Below are 21,092 nucleotides of genomic sequence, written 5' to 3'. Positions count from 1 at the left end.
GAAGCAAGCCAATCGAAGTGTAATTGGAATTACACAGAAGTAGGGGGCAGAAAAGATGTTTAAAGAAATAATGACTGAAAACTTCCAAAATTTGGTGGAAAACATTAGCAAATCCAAGAAACTCAGTGAACCCTTAGTACAATAAACACAAAGAAAATCACTTTAAACACATCATGACAACACTGACAGCCAATTATAAAGAGAAAACTTGAAAGCAGCAACAGAAAAATGATATGAACAGGGAACAGAGATAAGAATAAAGGCTGACCTCTCATCAAAAAATTGTGGAAGCAGAAAACACTGAAGCAATACATTTGAAGTGCTGACGGAAAAAAATGCTCATTAAGAATTCTGTGTCCAGGGACTTCCCTGGTGGCGCAGTGGTCAAGAACCCGCCTGCCAGTGGAGGGGACACGGGTTCAATCTTTGGTCCAGGAAGATCCCACATGCTGCAGAGCAACTCAGCCCGTGTGCCACAACTACTGAGCCTGTGCTCTAGAGCCCGTGAGCCACAACTACTGAGCCCACGCCCTGGAGCCGGCGCGCCACAACTGCTGAGCCCACACGCCACCACTGCTGAAGCCTGCGTGCTCCAGGGCCTGAGAGCCACAACCACTGAGCCCATGCTCTGCAACTGCTGAAGCCCACGTGCCTAGAGCCTGTGCTCCACAACAAGAGAAGCCACCACAATGAGAAGCCCGTGCACTGCAACAAAGAGTAGCCCCTGCTCACTGCAACTGGAGAAAGCCTGCGTGCAGCAACGAAGATCCAACGCAGCCAAAGATAGATAGATAGATAGATAGATAGATAGATAATCGTATGTCCAGTGGAACTGTACTTCAAAAATGAGGGCAAAATAAAGGCATTTTCAGGTAAAGAAAAACTGGGAAATTTTGTCGCTTAGTAGAGCTGTCCTTCAAAAACTGTTGAAGGAAATTCTTTAGACTGAAAGGAAATGACACCAGGTGACAACTCAGATATAGGAAGAAATTAAGAGCAACAGGAGTTGTAAATATGAAATAATACATGTACATAATTTATGTTTTCTTTTCTCTTGTCAATACCTTAAAAGACTTTACTGGATTTATAAAGTATGCACATACACTATATGACAACAAAGGCACTAAAACCTAGGATGTTTCATGGTAATAAGTCCACTGTAGCAAGGTTTTTTTGAGATGATACAAATAAAACCTATTAATTTATTTTAAAGCGTCACTATTTAAAGTAGAAATATCCTATGATTATAACAGAATGCGGCATAACCTAGCTAAGAGAACATATTCTGAGGGCAGATTATCTGCAACAAATCCCTGCGTTGTTTTTTTAGACTTGCTCTATAGAAATAGTTGGAATATTGGTAGAAATCCATATGCAGTGACTGTTTTGATTATTGTTTTACTAATACAGAATTGATAGTGAGGTTCTCCTCCCCCTTTTTTAGTATATGCATGGTTTGTTTCCAAAGTGATATTGCTTTAAACTTACATATGAAATTCTAGCAATATAATAACTTTACAGAGTGAACTGTTTTCTTTATGTTGTTTAATGATGTATTGAATTTTTACAAACTTAAAGTAAGCATCCAGTTTCTTTATTTTCTAGGAGGAGGATATGGTGTCTGCCCAAGGAAGAGAGGAAGCATCAGATAGGCGCTTACAGCAATTACAATCCAGTATAAAACAATCAGAAACAAGGTAAACTGCTAAATACATCTAGCTTTGTCTATAAGCTTCAAAAGTTATTCCACATTAGAGTTTGTTTATGATTTATGATATCTCTAGAATATATATTTTATAAATGCTAAACAAACTATAATCATAGGTTTAAAATCTGGTTTGCTGGACATTGTTTATTAAAAAATCATTCAAAAGATTGAACATGTGTTTTGAACATATATTGAAATATCATTTTTGTCTTTGCCTTTTCTCAAAAACAGTAATAGTCAAGTTTAGTTAATCCCCAAATCAGAAATGTTCTTTTCATCTTAAAGCAGAAAAAAAAAATAGTGAAGTTGGGTAAAAATTATATAGAAAAATCATTTCTTACTGAGAAATACTTGAGAAATCATTATAGATGTTTTTCCTGGAGTCTTATGGAACAAAAATTTTCAGTTACCTTTGAAGGTCTGAGCTACTTTTTAAATATATTCTGTAACTTTGTCTTTAATTGCTGTCTTAATGCAGATGTTCATTCTAGAATCTTTTGTTGTTGTTTTCTAGTCCTTGTTTGATATTCCCTTAAGGAACTTGAAAATTGTCATTTGTAATCTATTAAAGATACAGTGACTACAGCACATAAAATCATATTATGGTTTATAGCTGAAAAATCTACTCTGTATGATTGGAATCTGTTACACTCAGAAATAGTCTACTGATCTGAGGACATCAAAAATTGAGATCTCAGTTCTAGTCACAGATCCATGGCTAATACTGTTTGTTCAGAAAAAAATTAGTGTCTTTGAGCTTCTGTTTCTTGTTCTCCAAAATGCTAATAAAACTAATTTCTTTGCTCATAGTGGGTTCAGAACTAATTGATTTTAACTGCTAACTTGAAATTCTGATGAAAGATGTTCTAATTTTTAAGTGCTAGGGTTTTTTGGGTTTTGTTCTGCATTTTTCTAAACTTTTCAACAGTTGAATGATTATTTGACTGCTTTCTTGAACTTTTTTGTTAACCTTAGAGAAAAGTCTGTGGTTGTAGTTTTTTATTTGTTATTTTAGTAGCATTATGTGCTATGAAAATAAATGCTAGAGACTTGAAGTAGTGAAATCTGAATATGTAAATTTCAGTTCCTTTGATTCTGATAGTATTTCATAAGGAATCAAGTTGTTCATAGATGCTTTAAGTTGTCTTTTTAGTACTGAAGACTCTGAGATTTTTGTTGGTTTTTTTTCTGCTTTTAATGTAAAGTTATAATATAACCTAACTGAAAGCTTCCTAAAAAGAGATTACTGCATACGTAAGAAAATCTAAGGATATTTTTTAAAGTTCAGTATTCAGCTAGCTGCCTTTGAGAAGAAAATTTTTACGTTGGCTGTCTTTTGGAGCTATTAAATTAATGTTGTTTCTATTATGATTAAAAAAAAGTTATATTTTAAAGTTAAAAAAACTCTTGTATTTTTATATAAGAGAAAGCAGAACTATTAGTGTAGTTGACATGTGTCTATAAGCAATGTTCAGCCAGTGTTTTAAGTGTGAATATATCCTGTTTAATGGAACTACCAGCTATGGAAAAGCTATGTTTTTAATGATCATCTTTGTTGCATAAACTCAAAGACACTTTGGCCTCCGTAAATACTTACTATTTGAGTTATTAAAATTATATTTATTATTTATAAAATTATTATTTGTGATCCTTTCAAATGCCACAAACACCTAGGAAGCATAAATCATTTTCTCCCATCTTCCAAAAAAAGGCCTCTGCCTCCCTGCTTTTTAGATGATTCACGGGTACTGGGAATTATCTCCAGGGAACGCCAGTTCTCTGGGAAAGACTGCTGATTTGTATATTCTCTGTTGAATAAGGTCGGAGTGAAATGAATAGAATTGCTTTAAACTACCTCTTCATATTTTTTTAATTTGGTGTTTCTTTCAAAGTAAGAATATGCCAATAAGACTAAGAATTCGAACCATTGTTCTTTCCTTGTTGTGATTTGTTGTCTCCACCTCCCCCGCTCCCATTTTAACGGATACCATTCTCCCTCAGCTTCCTGAGTACACATGGAAGGTACATTTTTTTAAGACATTGTTTAGAAATATCTTTATTCTACCTTTAAAGGTGATAGTTTGGGTGAGTAATGAATCCTAGGTTGGAAATCCTAGGTTTTAAATCATTTTTCCTTAAAATGTTGACATTTTCCTCATATTATCTAGCTTCCAGCTGCAGAAAAAAAAATTCCTGTGTCATTCGAAATTCCTGCTTTGTGTGTTTGACCTGTTACCCCACCCTCGTGGACCCCGTCCCAGAGACTTGCGGGATCATCCACCCATGACCTCCACAGTTAATATTCTACAATTGCAGATGTGCACATTTAGTAAGAATTCGTCTTCACTCATTTTACTGGGGACATTTCAATATAGAAATTCATGTTCTTCACTTCTGGCAATATTTTCGGGATTTTCTGTTGAATAATTTTTTTCTCTGTTTTTTCATTTTTTCTTTTAACATAATATTAGCTGGATATTGGATCTAATGGATTGATTCCCTAATTTTCCTGTTTTTTCTCTCCCATTTTCCATTTCTTCATTTATTTTCTCCTTCCTTGGGGGTTCCTTTAAATTTTCTTCTAACTAACCATTTGTTGAATATTTTATTTTAGCTATCATAAATTTTTTAAAGAGCCATTTCTTATCCTCTGAATGTTTCTTTTTCTATAGTATCTTAGTATAAATGTTATATCATCTCTTAGTAAAATATATTAAAATATTTTTAAGGTTTTATTCTGCCATCTGCATTGTCTCTGATTTCTCTAACATTCCTTTGTTCTTTGTGCCTGTCTGTCTTCCTTCCAAAGGCTTGATGATCCTTTCTATCCATTGATATTTAAAAATAAGACACCGAAGTGCCTGTTTCACCAGCACATATACTAAAAACTGGAATATACAAAAAAAATTAGCATGACCCACACTCAAATCCATGAAACATTCCATGTTTTTAAAAATCAAATTCACCGATACAGAGAACAGATTGATGGTTGCCAGAGGCAGGGAGTGGGGAGGGGTGGGTGAAATAGATGAAGGTGGTCAAAAGGTACATACTTCCAGTTAAAAAAGAAATGAATCACGGGGATGTAATATACAGCATGGTGACTATAGTTAATAATACAGTATTATATATTTGAAAGTTGCTAAGAGAATAGATCTTAAAAGTTCTCATCACAAGAAAAAAAATTGTAATTGTATATATGTGGTGATATCAACTTGACTTATTGTGGTGATTATTTCAAAATATATGCAAATACTGAATTATTATGTTTACACCTGAAACTAATACACAGTTGTCCCTCAGTATCCACTGGGTTTTGGATCCAAGACCCCTGTGGATACCAAAATCTGTGGATGTTCAAGTCCCTTATATAAAATGATACAGTGTTTGTATATAACCTATGCACATCCTCCTGTATAATTTTTTTTTTTTTTTTTTTTGGCGTTACGCGGGCCTCTCACCGTTGTGGCCTCTCCCGTTGTGGAGCACAGGCTCGGGACACGCAGGCTCAGCGGCCATGGCTCACGGGCCCAGCCGTTCCGCGGCATGTGGGATCTTCCCAGACCCGGGCACGAACCTGTGTCCCCTGCATCGGCAGGCAGACTCTCAACCACTGCGCCTCCAGGGAAGCCCCTCCTCCTGTATACTTTAAATCATGTCTAGATTACTTACTAATACAATATAAATGCTATGTAAATAGTTGCCGGTGCACAGCAAATTTAAGTTTTACTTTTCAGAAATTTTTTTTTAATATTTTCATTCTGGTTGATTGAATCCTGTAATGTGGAAACCACAGATATGGGGGTTGACTGTAATGTTGTATGTCAATTATATCTCAATTTTTTTAAAAAGTAAGACACCAAAAAGTAGATAGGTAGGTAGGTATGTATAGGTGGGCTTATAGTCTGGCAGACTAACTATATTATGTTTAGCCAGTGAGCTGGCTTTTTCCTTGGGCAGTCCCCAGATATCAGAATCTGAGGGTGCTCTTCCTTGAGCCAATTTCTCCAGAGTAGGATCCATCAGTCTTTTGACGTGGGCTGAGAATGGAAGTGCACAAGCCTGAGTGTATTCCAAAACCTGAAGAAAGAGTCTGGCAGGTGATAATGTTCAATACGCAAACTTTCCTTCAGTACCGTGGGTTTTGTTATGTTTTCTCACCACCAACTTAACTTGAAATGACAGCGCCTTGCTAGATAGTTATAGATAGATACATAGATCTGAATCGTAATTTAGGTGGACGTTTCTTTTTTTTTCCCTCATTGGGGTATAGTTGCTTTACAATGTTGTGTTAGTTTCTGCTATATGAATCAGCTATATGTATACATATATTCCCTCTCTCTTGGACCTCCCTCCCACCCCATCCCCAATCCCACCGATCTAGGTCACCACAGAGCACCAAGCTGAGCTCCCTGCACCATACAGCAGGTTCCCACTAGTTATCTGTTTTACACATAGTAGTGTATATATGTCAATCTCAATCTCCCAGTTCATCTATCCCCCCCCTTCCCCCCACCATATCCACACGTCCATTCTCTACATCTGCGTCTCTATTCCTGCCCTGCAAATAGGTTCATCTGTACCATTTTCTAGATTACACATGTAGGAGTTAATATACGATATTTGTGTTTTCTCTTTCTTACTTAATTCACTCTGTATGACAGACTCTAGGTCCATCCACATCTCTCCGAATGACCCAGTTTTGTTCCTTTTTATGACTAATATTCCATTGTATATATATGTACCACATCTTCTTTATCCATTCATCCATCGATGGACATTTAGGTTGTTTCCATGACCTGGCTTTTGTAAATAGTGTTGCAGTGAACATTGGGGTGCATGTGCCTTTTTGAATTATGGTTTTCTCAGGGTATATGCCCAGTAGTGGGACTGCTGGGTCATATGGTAGTTCTAGTTTTGGTTTTTTAGGGAACCTCCATACTGTTTTCCACAGTGGTTGTATTAATTTACATTCCCACCAACAGTGCAAGAGGGTTCCTTCCCTTTTCTCCACTCCCTCTCCAGCCCATATTGTATGTAGATTTTTTGATGATGGCCATTCTGACCGGTGTGAGGTGATTACCTCATTGTAGTTTTGATCTGCATTTCTCTAATAATTAGTGATGTTGAGCATTTTTTCATGTGCCTCTTGGCTACCTGTATGTCTTCTTTGGAGAAATGTCTATTTAGGTCTTCTGCCCATTTTTTGATTGGGTTGTTTGTTTTTTTGATATTGAGCTGCATGAGTTGTTTGTATGTTTTGGAGATTAATCCCTTGTCAGCTGCTTCATTTGCAAATATTGTCTCCCATTCTGAGGGTTGTCTTTTCATCTCGTTTATGCTTTTCTTTGCTGTGCAAAAGCTTTTAAGTTTCATTAGGTCCCATTTGTTTTTGTTTTTATTTTTATTTTCATTACTCTAGGAGGTAGGTGAAAAAAGATCTTGCTGTGATTTATGTCAAAGAATGTTCTTCCCTGTTTTCCTGTGAGCGTTTTATAGTGTCTGGTCTTACATTTAGGTCTTTATTTCACTTTGAGTTTATTTTTGTGTGTGGTGTTAGGGAGTGTTCTAGTTTTATTCTTTTACATGTGACTGTCCAGTTTCCCAGCACCGCTTATTGAAGAGGCTGTCTTTTCTCCATTGTATATTCTTGCCTCCTTTGTCATAGATTGGGTGACCATAGGTGTGTGGGTTTATCTCTGGGCTTTCTATCCTGTTCCATTGATCTATATTTCTGTTTTTGTGCCAGTACCATACTGTTTTGATTACTGTAGCTTTGTATAGCTTTGTGTAGCTTCAGGCTTCAGTATAGCCTGAAGTCAGGGAGCCTGATTCCTCCACCTCCGTTTTTCTTTCTCAAGATTGCTTTGGCTATTTGGGGTCTTTTGTGTTTCCATACAAATTGTAAAATTTTTTGTTCTAGTTCAGTGAAAAATGCTATTGGTAATTTGATAGGGATTGCATTGAATCTGTAGATTGCTTTGGGTGGTATAGTCATTTTCACACTGTTGATTCTTCCAATCCAAGAACATGGTATATCTCTCCATCTGTTTGTGTCATCTTTGCTTTCTTTCATCAGTATCCTATAGTTTTCTGAGTACATGTCTTTTACCTCCTTAGATAGGTTTATTCCTAGGTATTTTATTTTTTGTTGTTGTTGCAATGGTATATGGGAGTGTTTCCTTAATTTCTCTTTCAGATTTTTATTCATTAGTGTATAGGAATGCAAGAGATTTCTGTGCATTAATTTTGTCTCCTGCAACTTTACCAAATTCATCTATTAGCTCTAGTAGTTTTCTGGTGGCATCTTTAGGATTTTCTATCTGTAGTGTCATGTCATCTGCAAACAGTGACATTTTTAATTCTTCTTTTCCAATTTGGATTCCTTTTATTTCTTTTCCTTCTCTGATTGCCGTAGCTAGGAGTTCCAAGACTGCACTGAATAATAGTGGTGAGAGTGGACATCCTTAGGTGGAATTTTCTATTTGGCAGTATAGCATATTTGTTAAGAACACTGACTCTGGACCCAAACTGACTTGAGTTTAAACTCCAGCTTCACCAGTAACTAGATCAATAACCTTGGGCACATTGCTTACCCTTTTTGTTCTTCCGTTTCTCTATCTATAAAATAAATACAATGATTTAACCTACCTCATAATTTATATGATATAATCTCATATCCTACCTCATAGGCTAATGCTATAACCTATTTCATAGCATCATTGAAGATATTGAAGATTATGTTTTCTTTAACATATGTAAAGTACCTAGCACAAAGAATGTTCTTACAGGTGTTTGTTATTATCATTGTTGTTACTATTATTATAGAGCGGGAATTTGGCCCAATTTTAGTAAGTTGAAAGAAAGGATTCATATAAGATTTGGCTGTAGAGGATATAGAAGTGCTTTATGAGAATAATAACAGGCGTAATATGTCTTTTATGTTATAAAATTATGGAAACCTTTAAATTATGAAGCTGATGATCTGAATCTACTTTCCTATAATTCCACCCCTAACACCAGCATGACTTTTCAGAGCCACATGTTTGCTGTGGCTGATGGACTGTTAAATACATGTAAATCCTTTAGTTGCAAGGCTTTTTCTGACATGTGTGGGTGTGAAGCCTGGAGGTGAGTGTCAGAGTGCCTTGACTGAAGATTGGAATTCACAGAGTCCTAAACAAAGCTTGCCCTGTTGAGACACATGGACTCTTGGGAGATGAAGATGGCATAAACCCTTCATGAGCCCACCTCCTCTGCCTGGCCCCCAAGAGGCCATGGTGAAGTGAATGGGGGAACTGTGCTAGTAAAGTGCCAGATGTCCTGTACCTCTGTGGGAGAGGTAGAGATTGCTTCATCTCCTACCACAGTGCTTTAACCAAAGTAAGATGGAGTGAAGCATGTCATGTATGTAAATCATTACAGTATAAGAGGACTGTATTCCATTAAAAAGCAGAGACCTGCAGATTTTGATTAAAGCCTAGTAATGTGTTATTTTAGAAAATACCTTAAAGAGTAAATGAACTAGAACAAAGGTATCAAGAAAGGAAAGATGAAGATTTGTTTTCAATTTAAAATAAAGGTGTTAGTGGAGAATATTAACAACTGTAAACAAAAGGAAAGCAGGAATGACAATATTAATATTACATAAGGTAGGGTTTAATGGGAAAAACAGTAAATAGAATAAAGAGGGACCTTATATAATGAAAAAATAAATCACCATTTTGAAAGAGGTACAACATTAATAAACCTAAATATGGCAAATAAGAGCATAGCTAAATGTGTGATGGAAAAGCTGGGAAATGCAAGGGTGACAATGAAAATACAGTTACGTTCATTATGGCTTCTCATGCCACCACTTAGAAAAGAAATGCCTGAAAAAAACCAAAGAAACATATGTAATGCAAGGGAAGAACTGTCTTACCAGAACATATCAGAACATATTATAAAGCCACTATAATCAAGTTAATATGACTTGGGCCTAGACTAGACAAATAGATCAGTGAATCATGACAATTGATAAGTAAATCATGATATTTTCACATTTTAGATATAAGGGTTTATTTCAATTCATCAGTTACTAATGGTACTCATACAACTGGCTATCAATCTGGAAGAAAGTTAAATTGGACTCCTGTCTTATAGCACATTCAGAAGTAAATTCCAGATTGATTAAAGATTTACAGGTAAAAATATTAAAGTCATAACATTTTTTTGAGGAAATCTAGGAGCTTACATTAACCATCTATGGATAAACGAGATCATCTTTAAAAAACTGAAATCCCAGATGTTGAAAAAAATAGTCAAATTTCGCTGTATTCAAGTGAGCATTTTTAGTGTAATAAAGATTTCCTAAATAGAGTCAATAGGCCACAACAAAAAAGTAGATTTGGGAAAAAATATTTGCAGTGTACAGAACAGACTGAGGGTTAAATATCTTAATATTCAAAAAGTTCTTATAAAGGAACAAGCAAAGTTAATAAGCCATCAGGAAAAAGTAGGCAAAGGATATGAGGAGGAAATTGAAAGACAATTCACATAGCTAGCAAACTTTTAAAATATGCCTAAACTCTCCAGTAATTAGGGAGATACAAATTAACAGTGAATACAAATTAACAGTGAGGAGAAGTTGCATCCGTCAGGCTAGGAAAGGAAAGAGCTTCTGGATGTATTTCTTGAAGGGATTTTTACAAGGTGTTATTGAATAAAAAAAGCAAGTGCAGAAAAGGGTATATACTATGATCTTAATTTTTATAACACGAAAAATTGTGTTTAAAAACCTGTGGATTGATGTGTATATACTGTGTATGTATATTTATGTGTATATGTGTGTGTATATAAGAATCATATGATTTTGTGAACATGGAGAAAAATATTCAAAGATATACATTAGTAAGTTAACATGGGTTACTTGGGTAGAGAGTAGTAAAGGGGAGCCAAGTAAAAAACTAAAAGACAAAAAGACCATATAAATAGAACAACTTATTCTTTAAAGATTTGCTTTATAACACTGTCATGTAACTGTATAAGACAGTATGACTTAACATAAGTAGGAAAGTGTAGAAAATGTAACATAATCAGAGTCATAATATCTAGGCTCAGTCTAAGCCCCACTGCTCATTATTCATATGACCTTAATTAAATGTTTAAGCTCTCTGGGTCTGTTTGTTATTCTTTTAAATGGAAATAATGAAACCTACTTTACAGAACTTTTGTGTGAATCAAATGAGAAGATACATGTGAAAGTAACTGGAATAATGCCTGTCCTGTAATAGGTACTCTGTAAATCTCCTATCTCCCTCCTTTTTAAAAATATTTAACTTTCTCAACGTTACTATTAATTTTTAGGTTATGTGTGACAATCCAAGAAGCTACCCAATTAAGAGCAGAAAAAATACATTTGGAAAAACAGACCAGAGACTTACAAGCAAAGTGCTATGAATTAGAAAATGAGAAATACGAAGCTATTGTAAGAGCCAGAAATAGCATGCAACTCCTAGAAGAAGCTAACCTTCAAAAAAATCAGGTAAGAAAACTAGTAACCATGTTTATAAATCATAATAAATAGATAATAAATAAAATAATGAAATACTGAACATTCCCCCATATGACCTGATAGTAAGGGACTCAGTAACTACAGAATTAATGCACAAAAATGAAATTGCTCACCATTAATAGGCATACTATTGATACATTCTTGACGTTAAGACTTAACATCATAAAATATGATAAAATGTCAACCGTCTCCTAAAACTTTCATTAGATGTTTTTTATGTCGCCAATCCTTGTGTAACTAATCTTCATCCCCTGTAGTCTTATACTTTAAAAAAAAAAAAAATCTGTTAAAGTACTTACCACAGTATGTATACTCTATATTTTAGTCACTTGAATCAGATGAATCTTATTAATCTTTATTTCGCCTTCATTACTTACACAATTACTTTAATAGAGCAGAAGCTTAATTGACAGGAATTAAATTAACTATAAAGATTTATTAACCTGAGCCTTCATGTCACTGCTCCTTTTTTTTTAACCCTCTAATAATTGTGATTACTATGCTACCACATACCACATCTTTTACCACTTTCATTTAATGGTATTTAGTTTATAGAAGTCACAAAATAGGTTTCCTTTTTTTTTTTTACATCTTTATTGGAGTATAATTGCTTTACAATGGTGTGTTAGTTTCTGCTTTATAACAAAGTGAATCAGTTATACATATACATATGTTCCCATATCCCTTCCCTCTTGCGTCTCCCACCCTCCCTATCCCACTCCTCTAGGTGGTCACAAAGCACCGAGCTGATCTCCCTGTGCTATGCGGCTGCTTCCCACTAGCTATCTATTTTACGTTTGGTAGTGTATATATGTCCATGCCACTCTCTCACTTTCTCACAGCTTACCCTTCCCCCTCCCCATATCCTCAAGTCCATTCTCTAGTAGGTCTGTGTCTTTATTCCTGTCTTACCCCTAGGTTCTTCATGACATTTTTTTTTCTTAAGTTCCATATATATGTGTTAGCATACAGTATTTGTCTTTCTCTTTCTGACTTACTTCACTCTGTATGACAGACTCTAGGTCAATCCACCTCATTACAAATAGCTCAATTTCGTTTCTTTTTATGGCTCAGTAATATTCCATTGTATATATGTGCCACATCTTCTTTATCCATTCATCTGTTGATGGACACTTAGGTTGTTTCCATCTCCTGGCTATTGTAAATAGAGCTGCAATGAACATTTTGGTACATGACTCTTTTTGAATTATGGTTTTCTCGGGGTATATGCCCAGTAGGGGGATTGCTGTGTCGTATGGTAGTTCTATTTGCAGTTTTTTAAGGAACCTCCATACTGTTCTCCATAGTGGCTGTACCAATTTACATTCCCACCAGCAGTGCAAGAGGGTTCCCTTTTCTCCACACCCTCTCCAGCATTTATTGTTTGTAGATTTTTTGATGATGGCCATTCTGACCGGTGTGAGATGACACCTCCTTGTAGTTTTGATTTGCATTTCTCTAATGATTAATGATGTTTTTAATGTTGCTGGCTCCCTTACGAAGCAATCATTAAATTATTATTTCATTTAATCAATATTTATTGAATTCATAGTGTATGCATAGTACTCCACTGGGACATATGGGGATTACAAAGGAAATACTTTGTTTTATTTATGTTTTCTTTCTTACATGATAGATGGTTTTCCAAGAGAACTATTAAAAACAAAACAAGCCATAAGTTGCATGATAAGAAGCTACTAAGAAATAAAAAAGAAACAATTATCCAAATCTAAGCTGTGGGGAATGCTAAGGTGCTTTTTATACCTTTCAGATACTATTCCCTTCTGTGATCTTTTAGAATGGATGAAAGGAACAGAATATATAATATGCTTGGGAATTCCTCTAAACGCCTAAGTTAACTAGAAAAATTAAGAACAGGGCAGAATTGTGTCTCTCTCTTCTCCGAAGCCTATGAGCATTCTTAACATCAGGTCATAAAAATGAATATTTTGCGTGGAGCACAATGGACAGAGAAGGTAGTAGTAATAATACTCATTCCTGTCCCTTAAATCTTTTCATCCAAGTCTCAAATCCACAAATTGGGCTTGAACCGTAAATTGCTGTTTATGGCTACAGTATTAAGTTCCCTCTTGACTTACTGCTTAATTGCCAGAGGGTTCCCACCTTCAGTTGCTTGTTCCAAGAAGTTCTCTTAACCAATCATACAAACAGGTATGAAGCACAACCTTACCATAGTTTCTTATGAAACTTCCCTTTTCCCCATTGTCCCATTCTCCATGACAAGATTGTTATATCAAAACAGCTATTACTTCTCCCTAGCTTACCTATTTAAGTAGGAGGAAGTTTATTAAACAACAAAAACAGAGATAGGAATGTGTATGGTATCTTTGCAAGACAGTGGGATCAGAACACAGAGCTGCTTACTCTGTAATGATATTTATAAATAAAAAAGAAAAAAAGATTCATTCAAACCTAAAATTGGAGGAGTTCCAGGCTCAGGAAGATATTTGAACTAGACATGTAAACTTGGGACTTTTCAGCATATAAATGGCATTTAAAACTGCGAGATTGGATTAGACCACCAAGGGGTGGATGTGGATAGAGAAAAGGACCAAGGACTAAGACTTGGGTAGTTCAGTAATAGAGAGGTTCAGAAGAAGAGGAAGAAACGGCATTGCAGACTCAAAAGGAATAATCAGTGAGTTAAGAGGAAAACCAATACTAGGGTGTGCTAAAAGCCAAATATAGAAAGTAAAACAAAGAAAAGAAAGTAATCCATTATCTCAAGTGCTGTTTGACAGATCAATAAGATAATTATGCAAAATTGACTCTCATGGGTTAGCAGTATAGAGATCATGGACAGTGAAAGCCTGATTAGAGTGAACATAACAGAAAGTTTTGGAAATGAGCAAGTGCAGACTTTAGAGGAGTTTTGCTCCACAGGGAAGCAAAGAAATGGGATGTGACTGACAACAGAACTAGACTTATAAGAGTATTTTTTAGGTGAGATGAAAATGATTGATTGGTTAGAAATTTCATGGAGAGGAAGTAGGTGGTGTCTACAGTGATGGAGGTATGAGGTGACAAGGGACATAATTTGAATAAAACCAAATAATGGAAAGAAAGGGAAATATAAGAGATTTTTCCAAGAATGTAATATTTAGATTTGATTATTTATTTTACATAGGGAATAAAAGAGAAAGAAAATTAAAAAATAATCCTAAATTCCCAGCCATAGAGATTAGAAGAGTGATGTTACTAGCTAAAACAAATATCAAAGGAAACGAATAAATTTTTAGTTAGGACAAGGTCAGTGAGGAGGTTAAGGAAAATAAATATCATTCATAACTTAGGCAAGATCTCAAAGTGGAGATGTCTCAGAAGTTTCGCATAAGAGGTATGCTTTCAAGAAAGTGATTAGTGGATAGGTTTTTACCCATTTATTACATAATCTCTATTAATAACGATGCGACCTATAATAACATCAAATTATTATTTTCTGAAGGCTCTGCTTGAGGAGAAGCAAAAAGAAGAAGATATAGAGAAAATGAAAGAAACCGTTTCTCGGCTTGTGCAAGATGCTGCCATAAGAACCAGGAAGGAAGTAAGGGGGTTTTAATTATATTTAAAATTCAAAATTTTACAGAATTTCACAGCTTAAGAGTAGATACTACCTGAGTTTTTGCCTTGTGGACCTAGGTAATTATTTGTCAGCTGATTGTATCAATTGTGCTAAATTTCATATAAAAATCATCTCATGATAGTAGCCCCTAACATTGGTGCCAGGGTGAGGTAGAGGTAGGGGGTAGGGCAAGTGGGAAGGAGAGAGATTTAGGCTAGGAAGAAGGGTCAAAAAGAAGCTTAGAACATACAAGAAGCAAGAGAAGAAAACCCACTGTTATTTGCAGTATCTTAGAGTGTCTTAGGACTGGAGTACAAGAGAAATCTGCTTTAACCTCTTATTTTATTTGTAATGTAGCTGAAACCCATGAGAGGTTATTGGCTAGCTCAAAATTGTACACTAAAGCCAGAACTTAGACTCAAACCTTCTCCTTGCTATACTGAGCCTAGCGTTGTTTCAGTTGCATCATGCAGATACCTATATGATTTGTGAATTGTGCTGTTGTTTGCAATTCCATTATCAAGACTAAATCTTATTTTTTTGTGTTAAAGCAATGAGTTGTTTCTTAGTTTGAATTGCAAGCCTTATGAAAGTTAAAACTGTCTTGGAAATATAAGTTTGCTTTCATATAAAGAGAGAGGGAAGACATACATTTATTTGCCTTTTCCTCTGGTATGGATATGAATTAATTCATAAGTGGTGTGGTAAAGTTAAAAAGTGTAAAGTGAGTTTAGGAGGAAGAAACCACAAAAACCCATTTTAAAGATGAAAAAACTGAAAAACAGAGTAGTTAACTAACTCGCTTAGGGTTCCACCTCTAGGAAGTAGCAGAACTGGGTTGCAGATGAGCTCTACTCTCAATCACTATGAGAAATTGTTTCCCGTGAATTTTGTATTTTTTTTATTTTTAGAAATTTTCAAACCCATAGAAAGGAAAGAGCTGTATGATGAACACTTATTTACCTCTCACCCAGAAAACTCTTAGTGTCTTGCTACACCCATTCCATCTCTCTTTATGTTACATACACACTCTTCCCTTGTGCCAAACATTCAGACATAGACTGCAGGCCTCATGACACTTCATCTTGTCATCTGCTTCCCCAGAAAAAGGACATTTTGCTACACAACCACACCACAATTACCATGTCTTAAAAAAAATCAACATTACTTCAATTCACACTCGAATTTCCCTAAAATATTGTTTATAGCTGTTTGGTCTTTAAAATTCAGGATCCAATCCATGTTTATGCATCATTGTATTTGACTACCACGTCTCTGTAGTCTCCCTCAGTTTAACCCAGTCCCCTGCCTTCCTTTGTATATGACAAAGAATCCTTTGTAGAATCCTTCAGAATATTCCACATTTGGATTCATGTGACTGTTTCGTTTTGATTAGATTCAGGTCATTTCTGGCAGAGTGATGTGTATACCTACATCCCACTTCATCACATCAGGAAGCTGTAATGTCAGTTGTACATTGGTGATGCTAAGCTTGACCACATGATTAAGGTGTTAAGACCAGATCTTTCCATTTTATACTTTATGAATAATTGGGGAAGATACTTGAAGACCATGCAGCTATCCTTTTCCACCAAAATCTTTCATCCAGTGGTTTTGTCATCCATTGATAATCCTTGTCTAAAATAAATAAATATATTGGGTAATTAGAAATTCTAATTCTGTCAATCTTTCTATACATTTATTAGTTGTTATTTTTTGGTTAGGGCTAGAGTCCTGCCCCCTTTGTTTGTTATGATGGATTCGTTTTTATTTTTTTATTTCATGATTCATTGCCATCAGTCTTCATTTTTATTCTCAATTTGTCTCTCTAGTTTTCCTGGATAAATGATATTTCTCATCTTGTACTTTCCTTGCCTCAGACCTAGAATCAGCCAGCCACTTCTTCAAAAAGCCTTGGTTGTAATTTTTAATTTGATATTTTGTCAGATAGATGGATTAGCAAAAGTAGAAATTCCTGTTTTCATTTTTACTGTAATATTTACATTGATATGCTTTCCTGCATATTCATAAAGACTATCTATGAAATTATTAACATAAGTGATTTCAAAATATATATACTATTATGATCATAAACCCTCATGTTACCTGCATCATTTCTAGACACTAAAAAGAACACTTTTAAAAAACTATGTGAGAGACAGACAGACATGATTGGGCTTATAAGAACCAAAATTATTTTATTCTAGGAACCTTCATGACTTAGTTTCAGCTTGAATATTCCTTATCTATAATGGGGATAATAACTACTTCATCATGTTGTTGTGAGAATTAATGAGATAATGACACGTAAAGCTCTCTGGACAGTTCATAACACATTAAATCTCAATAAATGCTAACTGTGATTGTCACTGACCTGTAAATAGGGTGGGTTGATTTTTAATATAATTTTTCATAGGAAAAGCTACATCAAATTATAACCTAAAATGGAACGGAAATGGACCCACATATAATATGGTCGGCAGGCCTTCCAAAAGATAACTCTAGTTTAATTAACTAAAGTATATAGCAATGTTGTAAATGTTCTACAGAAGGTTTACATCATGTTTGAGAAATAATCCATTTTATAAGATGCTATAAAATTTCCAAAAACCTTTGGGTCATAAATGTGTACTGATGATATATCATCAGGATCAATATTCTTCATGGTCTTTTTAAAAACATGAGTAGGGACTTCCCTGGTGGCGCAGTGGTTAAGAATCTGCCTGCCAATGCCGGGGACACGGGTTCGAGCCTTGGTCTGGGAAGATCCCACATGCCACGGAGCAACTAAGTCGTGTGCCACAACTACTGAGCCTGAGCTCTAGAGCCCGTGAGCTACAACTACTGAAGCCCACACGCCTAGAGCATGTGCTCCACAACAAGAGAAGCCACCACAATGAGAAGACCGCACACTGCAACGAAGAGTAGCCCCCGCTCACCACAACTAGAGAAAGCCCACGCACAGCAACAAAGACCCAACACAGCCAAAGATAAATAAATAAATTTATTAAAAACATGAGTAGATATTAGAAAAAAATATTGTCTTAGGAGCCACCCTGAGATGTGACTAATTCTTGAAATTACTCTGTACACATAAATTCTGCTATTTCTGAAGATATTTAACTGCTAATTAAAATAAGGGTTTTTCTTATAAAGTAATGTGACACTGAAATATGATGTGTACTATAAAAATATTCTTCTGTTTATAAAACAAAAGTGCCTTAAAAGTTATTAATTACATTTTTAGTGTATATTTCAGTTTTTCTCCTGACTTGCTCTGTGGTAGCAGATCTCAAAGTATTGTTCGGGTGGTCTGCAAAATCATACCTACTTTCATAATTAGAGTAAAACAGTTTGCTGTTTTCACAGTCATTCTCTCATGACTTTGCAGGGTTGTCTTCCAGAAGTTGATGGTATGCAACAACACAACAGCTTGAACATGGAAATAGATATGAGAGTCTAGCTATCTTCTATTAAGCCATAGACATTAAGGAAATTTGCAAAAATGTAAACTAATAACATTTTCTAAATTTTTTTTAATTTTTGGGAAATACACATATTTTCACAAAACTGTATTTTTTATGTTAACCTGTAATGACTTTAGTTATTATTTATAAAGGGATTAATAAGTAATTATTTTGAAATTTTCTGTTTTCATTTCTAATATGGTAAATTTTAATTGAAAGAACCCGTTATAAAGACCAAAATTTGACAAACACTTTAGGAGACATCATCCTGTTCACTTACTTCCACTGTTATGATAAATTCTTGACTCTTTAATACATCGTGTGCTTATCCTTTATGCCCTAAAAGTTATAGTTTTATTTTTTATCAAAATTATTATTCTAAATGTTTTTATTGGATGTTAATTATTTTTACTGTAGACCTAAATAATTCATAGATATCTTAATTTACAGGTTGCAAACACAAGAAAACAATATAATGTACAGATTTCTCGACTAACAGAAGAACTTTCAGCCCTTCAAATGGTATGTTAGAAAACTATACTGCTATTTTCTTCTGAATATTGTTTACTTTAAAGGCCAGGAAACTTTTTTTTTAACATCTTTATTAGAGTTTAATTGCTTTACAATGTTGTGTTAGTTTCTGCTGTATAACAAAGTGAATCAGCTATACATATATCCCCATATCCCCTCCCTCTTGCATCTCCCTCCCACCCTCCCTATCCCACCCCTCTAGGTGGTCACAAAGCACCGAGCTGATCTCCCTGTGCTATGTGGCTGCTTCCCACTAGCTATCTATTTTACATGTGGTAGTATGTATAAGTCCATGCCACTCTCTCACTTCGTCCCAGCTTACCCTTTCCCCTCCCCATGTCAAGTCCATTCTCTACGTCTGCCTCTTTATTCCTGTCCCACCCCTCGGTTCTTCAGAACCATTTATTTTTTTTTAGATTCCATATATATGTGTTAGCATACAGTATTCGTTTTTCTCTTTCTGACTTACTTCACTCCGTATGACTGTCTCTAGGTCCATCCACCTCACTACAAATAACACAATTTTGTTCCTTTTTATGGCTGAGTAATATTCCATTGTATATATATGCCACATCCTCTTTACAGGATACTTATTATTGCACATTCATTTATTCAGAAGATACCTATTAAGCCAGGAACTGTAATAGATGCTAGGAAAAGAATAAAAATCAAAGGTAAACGTGTTATCTGCAGTCTTGGAACTTATGGTCTAGTAGGAAAGATGGATGGCATTTATCACGTTTTACTATGATTACATTTTTGGGACAAAGAATGCACAGGGTGCTGTTGAAGCATCCATCTGTAGCTGATACCATATGCTGAAGTTCATCTGAGAGACCAGGAAGAAAGAAAAAGTATACATGATGGTGGGAAAGGAAAGACAGTCTTTCCAAAAGAAATGAGTACTCAAGGATGAGTAGGCAGAGAAGGGAGAGGAAAGAGTGCTTGTGTGACTAGAGGTGGAATTAAATATATAAATTTAACTTGAAGATCTGATGAAATGGAATTTAATAACCTTGCTCACAGGGGCATAAAAGTACAAGAATTTCCAGAGATTGGGAAGATATTTTCAACTTTACAAACTCTCATCTTTCCTGAATTTCCATATCACTTTTAATCTTTCTTACAAAATTTAGCAATGAATTATATCTTGTCATAAATATTATACATTGTATTACGCCTCTCTTTCTCTGTCTCCTTGTCTTCCTTCTCAGTCCCTCCCTCCCCCTCTGTCTTTCTTCATGAAAATCTTATCTTCCCAAGTAGATTGTAAGCACTTCAAGGTAGAAGAGTCTTATGTTTTCCTTTATTTTCCCCATTGCCTAATACACTATTTTGCACAGTATGTTTTCAATAAATCCTTATTGACTTATTGATATTTAAGCACCTCTGAGAGAATGATCACATCTTTTCCACATTCTACAAACCAGTGTACATGATGAGACCTTAGTTATTGTATGTGGGTCCTGAGAGTTTTAGAACAAGAAACTGTTACTTTTTGGTTGTTTAATGTCATTTGTTCTAACACTATAGGAACATTAAGTAAAATTAATGGGATGCAGTGTGGCCAATTAGTCATGTCTAATTGTTTGTTGTTTTTCAGTTTTACTTCCTCTTCTGTCACCTTGCTATTTCGCTTGTTCTCTTACATGGACTGATTTAACTATCAAAAGATTTACAACTTTGAAGAAGAGGGGTTTTACCCCAGTCTAGGATTATTTACTAAATTATAAACTCTGGAGGGACAAGAACATTATTTATTTCTATTTAGGAATGTGTACTAGGTAAGACCTGCAGGGATTTTAAAAATAACTCTTAGCTGTGTAACAACCAGAGCTATGTAAACTCACTTTAGAGTAAAAAGAAGACATAATTTCAGATTATTACAGAACGTGCTTCTTAGGATTTATAGTAAAACATTTGTAACTCATAGCTAAGTGGATTTTTCTAAAGATATTAAATATTATCTGATGTCATGTTGGTTTGGTGAAAAAACTGTACTAATTGAAGTGTTTGAAATATTAAGGATTTAGAGGTATATTTGAAGAAAGATATGTTCAGCTACTTTTACAGGAAACTCAGGCTACAGTTTGAGGCATAATAACCTAATGTTGACTATTTATTTCTATTCTTCATTACCAATTTTACCACCTATGCACTAAACATGAAGTCAGGGAGGGAGGTTAAGCATGCTTTAGCTAACCCAAAGCTAAGTTGTGCTTGCAGGAAGGATAAAGTCTTGTATTT

General features: G+C 35.1%; 1 protein-coding gene across 4 annotated transcripts in view; it reads left to right on the top strand.

Annotated features, from left to right (window-relative positions):
* The window catches only part of SCLT1 (sodium channel and clathrin linker 1), a 258,454-nt gene that overhangs the window by 130,240 nt on the left and 107,122 nt on the right, over positions 1-21,092 (top strand). For all 4 annotated transcript variants that reach the window (XR_004480803.2, XM_049709469.1, XM_033419426.2 and 1 more), the window contains exons 11-14: positions 1,606-1,697; positions 11,057-11,234; positions 14,731-14,829; positions 18,765-18,836. Coding sequence is in view for 3 of the 4 variants with exons in the window: in XM_049709469.1 (XP_049565426.1) it covers positions 1,606-1,697; positions 11,057-11,234; positions 14,731-14,829; positions 18,765-18,836 (441 nt within the window). In the remaining variant the exon portion in view is untranslated. The remainder of the gene's footprint in view (positions 1-1,605; positions 1,698-11,056; positions 11,235-14,730; positions 14,830-18,764; positions 18,837-21,092) is intronic.

Source organism: Orcinus orca, chromosome 4, assembly GCF_937001465.1.
Source record: "Orcinus orca chromosome 4, mOrcOrc1.1, whole genome shotgun sequence".
In the NCBI taxonomy this organism is placed as follows: Eukaryota; Metazoa; Chordata; class Mammalia; order Artiodactyla; family Delphinidae; genus Orcinus; species Orcinus orca.
This window is presented reverse-complemented; position numbering and strand designations above follow the sequence as displayed.